This window comes from Cariama cristata, unplaced genomic scaffold (assembly GCF_000690535.1).
Source record: "Cariama cristata isolate BGI_N322 unplaced genomic scaffold, ASM69053v1 scaffold36920, whole genome shotgun sequence".
In the NCBI taxonomy this organism is placed as follows: Eukaryota; Metazoa; Chordata; class Aves; order Cariamiformes; family Cariamidae; genus Cariama; species Cariama cristata.
Window position 1 is genome coordinate 1,649 of NW_009594778.1, and position 13,118 is coordinate 14,766.

The following is a 13,118-nucleotide window of genomic DNA, read 5'->3' on the forward strand; positions in this document are numbered from 1 at the left end:
GCGTGCCGCCGGCGCGGCACAGGCGATAGCCCCTGATCAAAGCCTGGCGCTGACTTCCCCGATGCTCAGCAACCCCGTCTGAGCCAGCGAGGAAGGGAACGCCAGCAAACGGGGGGAAGCAAAGCAAAGGCAGGAGGGGGAAGGGGCTGGGGGGCACCGTTATCCCACAAACGCCCAGGGTGTGATGGGGACCGGGCATCCGAACAGCCCCGCGTGTGCCCAGGGTGACCTTGGGCCATTCGATCGTGGCCCGGCGCCTGGAGGCTCCCAGTGATTTGGGCCTGACCTCGTGGCCACACGGCCCTGCTGGGTGCTGGGGTGGGTTTGCTGGGTCTTCTCCTGCTCCCCTGGGACTCTCTAACCCTCCAAGCCCTCGGCAGGGAATTTTCTTCCCTGTGGATTTGTCCAGCCACTCTTTGAAGCCCTGGGAAACCTTTTGCACCCGCGCTGTGCTTGCAGGGAGGAGACCCCTGCGTCCCAGCAGTCGCCTCCCTCTGCTCATCCAGGAGCTGCCGCTTGCTGCTTTCCTTTGGCACCTCCTGACGCGGAGGAGAAACAAGCACGGGAGAAAAGAACGAGCCACCGCTCCCCTTCCAGCCCGAAAGGACTCCAAGCACCCGTCCATCACCAGAGGAGCCTTTGCTTTCACACACCCAAAGGGCAGCCCTCCCACAGCATCACCCGCCACGAGAGAAGCAGAGACCCACGAGTGCCCCACTGCGTTTTTCCCCACGCCCAGCTCCCACAACCCCCTCCGTGACACCATCCGATCTGTCCCAGAGTCCCCAAGGACCCCTCGCAGGCAGCAGGTGCCAGGGACGGGCAGAGGGGTGGCAGAGCTCAGCCGGAGCATGCTAACCTCTCCTAACAGGCAATCAAATCCCCACCCCGGCAGGAGTCCCCGCATATTAATTGCGCTGCGTTATCCAGCCATCTGTTCCCGCAGTCAGGAAAAGAGCAGTCCCTTTGGTCTCCTTTATTACCAGGTTTCCTTGTAAATGCAAACAAACCCTTCGGTCTCGGTGCCGCACTCCAGATATGCTTTGAGGCACCCAGGAGGGGAGTGAGAGCTCGCGGGCATCTTAGGAAATCAAGAGCAGCGAATGCAAAGGTGGTGATTTAAAACTGCCTGTGGCCAGGCGGGAGAGCCAGGGGAGGGGGGGTAAGAGGCCTCGGCAAAGCCAAAACCGCACATCAGATGGTTTCTGATCCTCCCGCTCACATTAAAGCCTCTCGCCATCGCCGTGCTGAGCCAGCTGCACTGGAGATCTGCCCGTGCCCAGCCCACCTCGGGGTGTATCCCCCCTCTCCTCTCCCTACTCACCCACCACCTCCCTGGGCCGATGATGCTCCGTGTAAAGCAGAGAGCCCAGCCTGGGCTGGTTAACCACAGGGAGGTTTTACAGCCCTACAGGGCTGACTCTGCCTGTAAGCAGGGCCCGGTGCACCCAAGGGGCTCCACATGGCCACACATGGGGGGACCCCGGATCTGCCCCAGTGAGATCGAGCAGGACCTGGCTCTGCCAGCTGGCGAGGACCTCGCTGTGCCTGCTGAGCAAAGCACAAAGCCTCCCAAAGGGGATCGGCCACACAAAGCCTGTGTGAACCGTCAGCCCCAGCAAACCGATGCTGAGCAGCACCGATCAGGGGACACCAGCATCTTTGCGAGGTACCTCCAGCCCCTCTGGTTTTGCTCCTTTCCCAGAGCTGGGAAGGCAGCCAGCTTTGGGAAGGCAGAGGCTGCACCCAACTGTCTTCCTGTCGTTGTATCCCCTGCTTCTCCTTCTCCTAAATATCACCAAAATGCCAGCGGCTGTCCCCAGGCTGGGCCATGCCTGCTGCAGGCGTACCAGCCTTACCCCCAGGCAAGCTGCTGCTGCCACCATCTCCCGGCTCCCACCACCCGGAGCCCTCCCAGGGTGAGACAGGGCTCAGGGGTGACAGGTCTGTACCCCCATCCCGAAGCATCAGCCCTTAAACAGAGCCAGGAAGGGAAAACAGTTTTCCCAGGAATGAGGGACACACGGCTGCCAGCCTGCACTCTGCTCCTGCGGTCATCCGACCTGAAGCCCCTCAGGACACCAAGGTCCATCAGGATGAAAGACTCAAGCCATAGCATTCACCATTTGCTTTTCTCCTTGCTCTCTCTTTTCCTGCACTTTATCATGTTGGCCCAGCAGCACAGGAGTAGCAGGTGGGATCAAGTGACCTGACATCTGACCATCTGGAGTATCGTTATTTATTACTCTTAATATGCATCTCCTCTGTATCTTGACATCTGGGCTCCAGCGCGGAGCAGGGCTGCCTGAGGAGGTGGCAGTCCTGTGCACATAAATGATGCTGCAACGGAAGCTGTCAGATGCTTAAAGACCATCAAGACAAAAAAGTCTGCTCAGTAAACAGGATGAAATCCAAGAGCTCTGAGTATGGCAGGTTTTTCACCTCCTCCAGACCTGGTCACAGCAGCCTGGTTACTCACCTCCACAGGAGGTAAAAACCAAAAACTGCCGGCACCGGAGCTAGCGCCGTGACTCAGCAAGGTGGCCACGCTGCAGCAGCTTACAGGACAGAGGATGAAGGTCGTGTGTCTCAAAGACAGCACCGGGAAACAACTTCCAGGGCAAAGCGTTGACTTATCTAGGTACACCCAGCTAATTCCTCCTCCTCCTGAGGAGGGCTATGCCCCGGTTCCTTTCCTCCTCTGGGGAATCTGTTGAGAGAGAAGAGAAGGGGTGGGATGTCCCACACTTACCTCTGCAAACCATCTCCATAGCGATTAAGTTATCCATCACAGTGGTGTTCAGCCAGGGGGACAGCACATTTGACCAAGCGGAGAACACCTACACAAGTTCATTTCTCACCTTCATCCAATGTCATGCTGGTCTCTGCCTTCACTGCAGAAAGCCACAAGAAGCCTGTCTCCTTTCCCTTCCCAAAAGGAGAGCAGACTTCCAGGCACAGGGAATAGCTGCAACTCCAAGCATGAGGCATGGGATTGGAGGGGGGGGACACACACCAAACCCCAAACCCAAACAGTGCAAATTGTTAACATTTGGGGTATTTGAAGGAGACCCTGAAGAATCTACGAGTCAGCAGGTGCTGGGAAATAATCTTCTTCCACCTCAGCTCCACCTACCCATGCTGTCCCTCAGTCCCTACTGGTATAAGCGAAGCTTTCTGCTTGTCCATGCAATTCCCCCAGACTTCACTGGATTTGGACTGCCAACACAAGAAAAAGATGGAATAACTTAAGCCACACCATGAACCTCAAGTTCTAAAAATCTCCAACCCTCAGAAATCTGCTCTATCTGCTGTACTAAAAATAGCAGGACTAGAACAAGCATATGTTCTTTTCCCACTGGTTGCAAGGCAAGGTTTTAGCCGTTAGCTCCGCAGTTTCATGTCACAGTTCCCCTGGACCACCTGGGCACAGACGCCAGGGGTGCAGACCACCAGCTCTGGCAGATGGATACACACCGTTCGTAAATAACCTGTGCTGCCTCTTTCTGGATGCAAAATCGCTGACAGGCCTGCAAGACCCCTATGTCCAGCAACCTGCTTTATAGCAGTCCGCCACGTGCTTCTCATTTATCGTTTTGAACAGAGGCCATGCCATATTTACTAGGTCTGGCCGGTCACTCCTCCGCTCAGCGTCCTCCAGTTCCAACATCCTCCCCTGCCACCCTCCAACACGATCTTTAATTCTTTAATCTTTAATTCTATTAATACCATCTAATAATTACTTTGTTCCAAGCCTGCTGAGTAATGACTGCCGACGCTTCTGTTTCATTACTCTTCCTGTAAAGAAACCAAGCTTTAATACATTGAATTTCTGCTGAGAGGAGTGACAAGAACTGTGCTTGCTGTCCTCTCTCTGCCTACATGTAAGGGAAAGAGCCAAGCACTTTATTCTCAATGCACCTTCAACAGTGTCACCACTGTGACCCGGTTCAGAATGATGAACTAATTAAAATTAAAAAAATAAACAAACAGTTCAGATAGCTCAGAATAGAACACAAGAAGTGGGAGGAAGAAAAAAAGACAGCAACTAAACAGCATCTACTACCTTTAGTTATCTTCCTTATGAGAAGCTTCTACACCAGGTTCTCTCACTCAAACCAACACTCCCCTCAGCTCCTCCAGAGGTGCTGGGCTTTGGCGATTCCTTCGTCTAATCAATATAAAGTCTGTTCAGCTTAGAATTCAACCTACGTGGATTAGAGCAATTCAAAGCAATAGGGTAAGCAGTGCACAGAGCACGGAAGAAGAGCGAATTAATGGCTTCCTTCATTAAAGCTTACCTTCAAAGAAGTCAGCAACAGAACTCGTCATCACCATTTTCTTGCAGACATTTATTTTTATATTCACAAGAGGATGAATGTAAAAGAAATTTATGTAGATGTTAAATCAAGGCTTTTGTTCCTAACTAGAAAGGAGTCACTCTCAGCATTTTAATTATTTCCTTAGAGCAGGACTGACATTTCAATCACTGTGCTCTTCTACTAACTCTTTTAAAAACAAATTATGTAAGAGATTAAGGCAACACAAGGTAAGAGAGGTAACGCCACCTCCTGAAAAAACACCTCTTGGATCACTTCACTCAGTTATCCCTTTCGCAAGCCTCTTCACCCCATCTTGATCTTATTTGATCACGTCTGGTTTCCCAGCTGCTGCACTGAACAAGTAGCCCAAGCCAAAACTCAAGCAGCAGCAGAGTTGAGAGTAACTGGTTCACCCTCTTGAGGGGGGCATTTCATCCCTACTGAAACTGGTAACCTTTCAGAGATCTACAGCTTCTACCTTCAAAAGACAAGCACATCGGGACAAATCCAGATGGTACGCTGAAAAAATGAGGCCATTTTATTGATGATTAGACTCTGCAGCGGCAACAATCATTAAGCTAATACAGACAGACTTCAATCAAAGCATGAGCTTTGATTCAGAAGTCGTAAAGTGACATGATGCCTTAATAAATTAAGGAACTTGTTAATTCCTCTCCATCATCAACTCTTCACTTGAAGTTCTTCGCAAACTCCTCTCCTTTCTTAATAGAAGCCTTCAGCTCAGACATGGCCTCAGCAACCATCTTCTCTTCAAAGGGGGAGATCTTGCCAATACCTAGGTTCTTCTCAATTCCATTTTTCTGAGGGACAGAGGATTTAAGGATTAACCATTCATTGAATGACCTAGAGAGTAACTTAACAGCTCTGATTAAGTATTACCCAGCTGAGATGGAGCCTGGGATCCCTGTCTTCTCTAGTCTGCCAACCCTGGGCTTCCGGGCAAGGCTCAGGTGCCGCCTCTTGTCTGTAGCAACTTCTACAGCCTTCACAAACTTCTCATCCACTGTCCTCTAGTGATAAACTTGAAGCTAGCCCATCAGCTCCTTCAAGAGGAGACCGATACCAGCTGCTCCTTCATGCCTCTTCCTATCTTCAAACCCACCGCTTGGCAAGAGAATTTCTCTCCTCTGGTGTATGCCCTTTGCTTGCCACTGGCTTGCAATCTGAAACTGCTTCAGAGTTGCACTCCTAGTTTTTTGAGATCTCATGCCTACACCCAAACCCTTCCCCCTTAATACCCCTCTACTTCCACTCCCTCACCAGTCAGCACCTAAGACAGCACACACCATCCTTTGCATCCCAGCAGCCACGACAGGGCTGCAGCATCCTCGATTTTCACTCCACCCACAGTGTAAGGGTGACAAAAGGAACACTTCTTTCAGAGTTCAGTAGAGGTCCTGAAAGCAATCTATTAATCCTAATCCGTGCTGTAGTTCTCCATGTGCCTCAATTTCTGAGGGATTTGCTTATAGCAGATCAAGCTGAGGAGACAGGATTGCTGACTCTGGTTGATCGTATGAAAGCCCTTCATAAACAGGCACTGATTTGAGGCAAGCGTGACCTCTTAAGCCAAGTCTGAATCTCTGGTTACTCAGCGACCCACAGTTTACAAGCAGATAAAAGCAGCAGCACCCCTGTCAAGCGTGAGGTATACGCTTAAGTACAATACCCAAATATTCAGGAACTCCTAAAGGTACGATCAGCTATTAACTTCAGCAATACCAAGCATTAGACTACACTGAAATCACCAAGTAAAAACCATAAGACTAAATCGCTAGCTACTGTTCATAAGCCTCATCATTTAAAGTACATACTCCCAGTAGCAGAGGCGTAGAGAAGTACGGGCTCTCAGTCGCTTCCGATCGAACAAAGGCACATTCAATAACCCCTTCCTTTCCATTCATTGCATCCACCAGAGAGAACACAAATCGAGCACCAGCATAGGCCATAGACAAGGTGGCAGATCCTGTAAAAGTTAAATCACTTTTAGAACAGATCACATTGAAGTTTGATACTTTCCTTAGCATCAAATGGTTCCATACTGGTATGTTTAGAGAGCTGCAGTATCATTGACTTCAAGCTCACAGCCAGCTGGATAAAGCAGCAGCTTTTGGCCAGCTACATGCCATTCAGTTGACCAAATTTATAGGAAGAAACAGCTTAATTTGACAGACAAGATTCTTTTTATAGCCATACATGGCGTGGGATCAGGTAATGTTTAGACCTACCTACATACTGAGCTGCTTCTAGTACCACAGTTCAGGCAGTTGCTGACATGGCAGAACAGCTAGATTTGTAATCAGTAGTTCATAATTCTGCACCGCAGTTGTAAATAAGTTTAAACTGAAGCGGACTGTATCCATTCAGCTAGCCAACAAGAATTAATTGGAAGCTATAGTCAAGAACCAACCTGCTCCTGCTTTAGCTTTGACAACTTCAGTGCCAGCTTCTTGAATTCTCCCTGTAAGCTTTTCCAGCTGATCCTGAGGAAAGTCCACTTTTGGTGTACACTAGATTGGAAAAAAGGAAGTTGCCATCAAATACCAGGACACCTCCAGATTCAGCATAAGACCACACACACAATGCTTTTTGTACCATTACAGTTGTTACCGACAGTTCTCAACTGGGAAAATCCGTTACCCCTGCTCAGGGATTGTGTGACACCGACCAGCTGCAAGTGTTCCCCAGGGCTGCATGGACTGTAACAGGAACCTAGCCATGCCTAGCTTGCTCGAGGACAAACTGCAGCTTGACAGCAAAACCAGGGCTTGCCATGGTTACTTGCTACTGTGTAGTCCGTTGCACTAGATGGATGGTCTCTAAGCATGTAACAGGTCTTAGGAATTTCAAAGAGCCACCTTGTAAATATTTGGGTCACTGTGGCATTATGGACGTCAAGAGCCTTATGAAGAATTCAGTCTGCCAGCTGTATTTAGGAAGTTACTGAACCTTCAGATACAGCTATGCAAGTATGTTAAGCACAGATATGTCTGTCCCGACTGACTGTCTAACCAAAGCACCTTCTCAACATTCAGCTGCTCCAAAGCCCTTGCTCTTATTCCCTAAGAATGTCCTTCTGTGAAGGATACTTTATTCCCCACACAGAGCAAAGCTTTTTCCCCCCTTTCTTGCAGATTGCTCCTTGGTCGTATTCTAGCCAACTCCTCATGAAGCTGCAGCCTGCTTTAGAACTGCATTTCATTCTGGCTTAGATGCACGAAGGGAGCCTCTCCCTGACTACCAGTCATTACTGAAGCAGGCTCTCCTCCCAGCTTGAGCTATGCCTCATTTCAATGCTGCGTGTTGAAGTGGTGTTTCTAGTCCACCACAGCAAAATGAATTTCGTTTTAGCATTCATATGAAAGACCTGTCACAGAAAAATAAAAACCAAAACAAACAGTGCCAAGACATCTGAACACCCAGACTACACCTCAGTTCTTTATCCCAAACTCCTGTAGAGGAGAAAGGCTGAACTATTTACACCACCCAGAGGAGTTTAGATTTAGCTCATTGCCTTCCATTATGCTGTACCTCACCTCAGAATGAAAGCAGCTGCAAGAGCAGCGAAGACTCTCTCTCTTGTATCTTAGCACGTTACATGCCATCACAAAGGCACTTCACATCAATAACATCACACGGCAGTTAACTATGACTTACCTGAGAGATCAGAGGGATGATAGTCTTCCCAGCATGGCCACCAATAACCGGAACACTTACTCGAGCTGGATCTAAGCCCTAAGGGAAACATGAAACTTTCCAGCTTCTGAAGCATATAGACAAGAAAAACATTTAAAACACTGTGCTTCATTCTTTGCCCCGGATATCTGGACACATCTATAACCCAGTGCTACACAGGGTGTGTGTGTGGGGGCGGTTCAGAGGCAGCTATATACCAGAGACAAAGCCAAATCTACAGAGTTGACCTCCAGTTACTCTGATAACTTTAGACAGGTACAGGATATTATTAATGCACGTTCAGATAAACAGCAGCACAAGTCCAAACTCCACCAGGGCTATTAAGAGCAGTAACCTGTTACACCTCCTGGTACTTTGCAGAATATCCTGTAACACGCAGCACAGATAGCTTGACTTGCAAATACACACTACAATTCAACCCTCCCCTCCGGTTGCACCAGCAGGGTTGAAAATGCCAAGAGAACTCAGGCAAACACGTAACTCACTTACAGGGAACAGCTATGAAAAGGAAAGGTCAAAGTCTCTTGAACTACATTTTGCAAGAAACCCTATCCCCAGTCTCCTCTAGAGAATGGAAACAGGGTATCATTGCCTTCGCCTCTAGCTCCACAGAAGTCTGAGCCCCTTTGGCTCTCTGCAGTGATTTTAAAAGCATTTTTGATAGACCTGACAACCAAAGCAGGTAGTATTCCCCACCCGCACCTGTTACTATGACCTACCTTTAGTTCAGCCACAAAAGTATTCGCTCTGACAATGTCCAGCGTTGTAACGCCAAAGATTCTGTTGGGATTATACACGCCATGCTTCTTGAAGACTTCTGAAGTTATTGGGATGGTTGAATTTACCTATAAGCAAGAATAGGCAAGCATTCATTAAAACCAGTATAATAATGAAGCCAATGCATGAACTGAACAGGCCAGTAAACAATCCAAAGTGTACTTCCAACTTGAAGTCAATTGTAGCCCATTACTTTAATTCCTAAATTGAAAAGCAATTTACAGTCAGGCTGGAATAAGAATCATTCATTTTAAATAACCATTAAGACAATAAATTTGTTCATTCACATTACAAAAGCTCTTCCCTTAGGGAGCTAAGACTTCTATTCCAGCTAATACACCAGCACGTATTGTAACCACAGTCATACAGATGTTCCGATATTAAGCACTTTTATATCCAAGGTTCCTCTGACTTAAATATACCCAAGAAAAATGGGTTAGTAGAACAGGCTTTTAGTTCTTTTCTGCAAATACACTGCAGACCTTAAAGATACTGGTCAGAACTAATAGGAACTCAGATTACTCTACTATTCTCAGTCTGGATTTATTTTTTTTTCCCCCCCTCTACATTTTCAAGGTCTCCAGAAAACGCTTACCGGGTTAGAAATAATACAGATCATGGCTTCTGGACAGTGCTTTGCACAGGCAGATGTCAAAGTAGCAACAATGCTAGCATTGGTGTTGAACAGGTCATCACGGGTCATACCTAAAACACATCCAGCACAATATTTTAAGTTACCCATAGTCTACTCATTAATAGGCAAGCAACCCAATCAAAAAACAATATTCTGCTCTGGACAGAGATACGTTAGCTTCTGGTTTCATATATCAAAAGAAAACTCTCCAGCTGCAGTCATGAATTGGCTCCAAAGGTAATTCCTGTCGCTAACAAAAGATTACTTTCAGATAGATCAGCCCTTTTCAGGAGCAACCAGCCCAGCTGTCAATTGTCAGAACGTATTTCACCTAGGCAGCTGGAAGTACGGCGTGACCATCCTGACCCACACCAGTATACCAGTGGTGCTCAGAGCAGCATAACCACTCCTGAGATGAATTCTCCTGCCCCTCTGAAGTCACCTCCACAGCTACAGTCTGAACGCCAACTGCTCTGTGCAAAATATTGCTAGTTGCATAAGTGTCACCTCTCATTTCAGTTGCAGCAACTATTTTAACCATGAAAAATGAAGAATTAGGAAGAGCTAGGCATTAAAGTCCAGAATTTTGTTACATTCCCAATAGGATACTGAAAAAACAGAGTAGAAATGGAGCAGGTCAGAGACATTCTAGGAAGGGTTAACAGCATTTATTCAGAGATGCCCTGAGAAGTTATCGTACAATTAATGCAAACAAAAGGACTATTTCTATTCTGCTGAGAAATGAAACAAAGAACCTTTTTTTTTTCACTAGAGCATTGCTCTGGGAAGAAACACTAAGGGAGATTCAGGATCACTTGCATGAAAAGTCTGTGCACCCCACCCCTAGGTAGGGTGGAAAATCATTTCTGCCCATTTTACAAGGGACCATCTAAGACAGAGACTAAATGAGTTGCCTGATACTACAGGCAGCTCTAGGTCAGTGTCATTACCAGACCACTTACATCCCAAGCCAACACTGCCATAAAGCACCAGATACAGCTGTATTTGAGTAACAGCACTGTGGAGATACACTTCAATGAAGCCCTGAGGTTTTTTAACAAAGAGAACATACCTGGTTTTCTGGGGACTCCCGCAGGAATAACTACAACATCACAGCCCTTCAGACTTTCTGGCAACTGCTCAGGTCCCAGGAAGCCTGAAATGGAATTGGGTGTTATGTTTTTTGCCAGTTGTTAAATATCTGACACTTCGAAATACAAAATTATGCCCAGAACACCCAGTTCTTTTTTTACATTAGACTTCAATTCAGACTTAAGCTGAAAAGCAAAGAAATACAATTATGGATGGATCCTATTCAGTATCATATCCTTGTTTCAAAACTTACAGAATGAGAGTGGTGAGAATCTCACATCCATCTGTTTTGAAAACCCTCAGTGCCTCCTGCTACATGTATTTACTCTCCAAAAACCCTAGCTTGGCACTACAGTCAGTGCCCCAAAGAACTGCAGATTGGTGATCTTCAGATAAAATTAAGATCAGTAGATTAAGTTTTGATTTCATCAGAACTTGACAGCTGTCCCTTCAGAAGAGAAGCACATAGAATTCACTTAGACATCCATGAAGCGTCCAGTCTATCTGTAGTCAAACTTTGAAACTCAACGCTCAGGCTTTTTTCTGAGATGATTTTACTGAATGTTTCCTGCCAGTTATCAGGAATTCCACTTCAACAGTGCAACCACAGATCATTTTCATCTCCATACATGTCAATCTAATCGGCTAAGCCTTAATTAGTCATGCACAGCTTGAGAAAAAGCTACTTTAATTGATACTAGACTTCAGGATCATGTGAAGATTCCCCATCACAAGCAACATGCATCTCCTAAGCATCAGAGACACCCAAGAGGACCTCTTCAGAACACAGATCAGTGCCTCGCAGTACCTTTAACATTCGCTCTTGTCTCAATGTGGCTGAGGTCAGCTGCAACGCCTGGAGTATGAGCGATATCGTAAAGGTTGAGCTTGCTCACCAGCGGGCTGTTCTTCAGGAGAAGGGACAGAGGCTGGCCAATGCCTCCCGAAGCCCCCAGCACTGCTACCTTGGCATTGTTCTGAGGAAAAAAAGAAGACAAACGCATCGTAGAGATGTTCAGGCAGTTTCTGCAGCAGTGACCTTGGCAATTTTAGCACACTTTCTTTACTTTTAGTTCTATTTCTCAATTTTTTTTTTATCAAGCACTACACAAACTTGATTGCCTAAGCCCACAGAAAGCAATCATCATGACAGTCTCCCAAAGATCCTTGAGATTTATTGGTAGGACAAGTTAGAGGAAAATGTTCTTTTGAAATCTGAAGCTCAAAAGGGAAGCAATGCTAGGGAAAGTAACCAGAAACGTCTGCCTGAGACTAATACTGCCTACTCTGTCAACCTAGGTCTGACTTAAAGCAAAATCTGGGTTGCAGTTTTTCTAGTTTTCATTGCCAGTATCAAAAAATATGCCTTCCCATTTGGCAAATCGGTACATTTAATGGACTACAATAAACACAATAACCATTGTATATATGCGAAGAAAATGTGTATGCCTGAAATAAATTCAAAATAGTACCTGCAGTTGCCTCAAGATCGAGGCCTGAGAACATTAAGTGACTATGATTTCCAGCTTTGATCAAGTGTGGCTGAGAAACAACTAAAATCAACTCTGCTTTGCTGCCCTGGTGAACCAATTTTACTCTAATGTGCTCACTGGAAAAAAAGTTATTTCTCTCAAAAATGCCCGTGCTCCCGTTTGTAGAGAAAGTGTCACTAGATGAGAGGAAAGCTACTTTCAAAGTCCAGAACAATCTTAAAATGCAATGCTCTGCCAAAGTGATGGAGAACCAGAGGCTACTGCAGAGTTGTAAGATGGTAACACAATTACTGCTGATAAGGATATTCTCTGTCACACTGTCTTACCATATAAAGCCATAATAGCTCCAAGTCCCCGCATTAACAGCTTAATTATTATGCTATAACAAGAAATAATCTACCCAGCAGCTAGATCAGCCTAACCTCAGCTCATTTTTCTTGCTACTGTAACAAATGTAATTTAACATAAAACTCTCCAAGGGAAAGCAAAGTCTAGCATTACTCACTGCTATGCCCCATATTTATGACTGAGCTGATACCATGAGGTCAAAACCTCACCGCTAATAAATACAAGTCCTATCAAAATAATTACACAAGCCTCTCTTGTAAAGCATATCTTTATAGATACGTTCTGTCATATGCCACTCGGAGTTATTTATGTTCGGAGATAAAGATCGGCCTCTACCTACCTACCACATCGCAGCAGTCCTCTCCTGGTAGTCACACACAATGGATTTCGGCATATTAAGGATTACTGTTAAACCCCCAACCGCCAGCTTTAACTCTTAAGACATTTTGAAAGCAGGGGCACATTTTCAGTAGAGGAAGCAGCAAGCAAACTGGCGTGTCATCCATGACACGCCATCAGAAAGAGAAGCTCATGTAGAAAGCACGGTTTTGGCCAGCCAGTTTACGCCTGTCTGGAGAAAGGCGTGAGCTCCCCGGCTAAGGGCCGCAGACAACGACCAACAGCACGGATGTTTGACCAGGCGGAGACACAGCACCAGCCCAGCACCCCCAGAACCGAACCCCTCCCTCACAGCACCTCACCGCGCTCCCTCTCACCGACCGAGGCTACAGGCGC

General features: G+C 46.7%; 1 protein-coding gene across 1 annotated transcript; it reads right to left on the minus strand.

The window, feature by feature from the left end:
- Positions 1–4,834: 4,834 nt before the first annotated feature.
- Positions 4,835–11,646, minus strand: MDH2 (malate dehydrogenase 2, NAD (mitochondrial); the record flags this gene model as incomplete). The annotated part of the gene is given in 9 exon segments (XM_009699238.1): positions 4,835–5,143; positions 6,158–6,309; positions 6,754–6,853; positions 8,001–8,078; positions 8,759–8,884; positions 9,412–9,521; positions 10,523–10,606; positions 11,351–11,531; positions 11,533–11,646. Coding segments are annotated over 9 exon segments (1,077 nt in total), but the record flags the coding sequence as incomplete, so codon positions are not given.
- Positions 11,647–13,118: the final 1,472 nt, after the last annotated feature.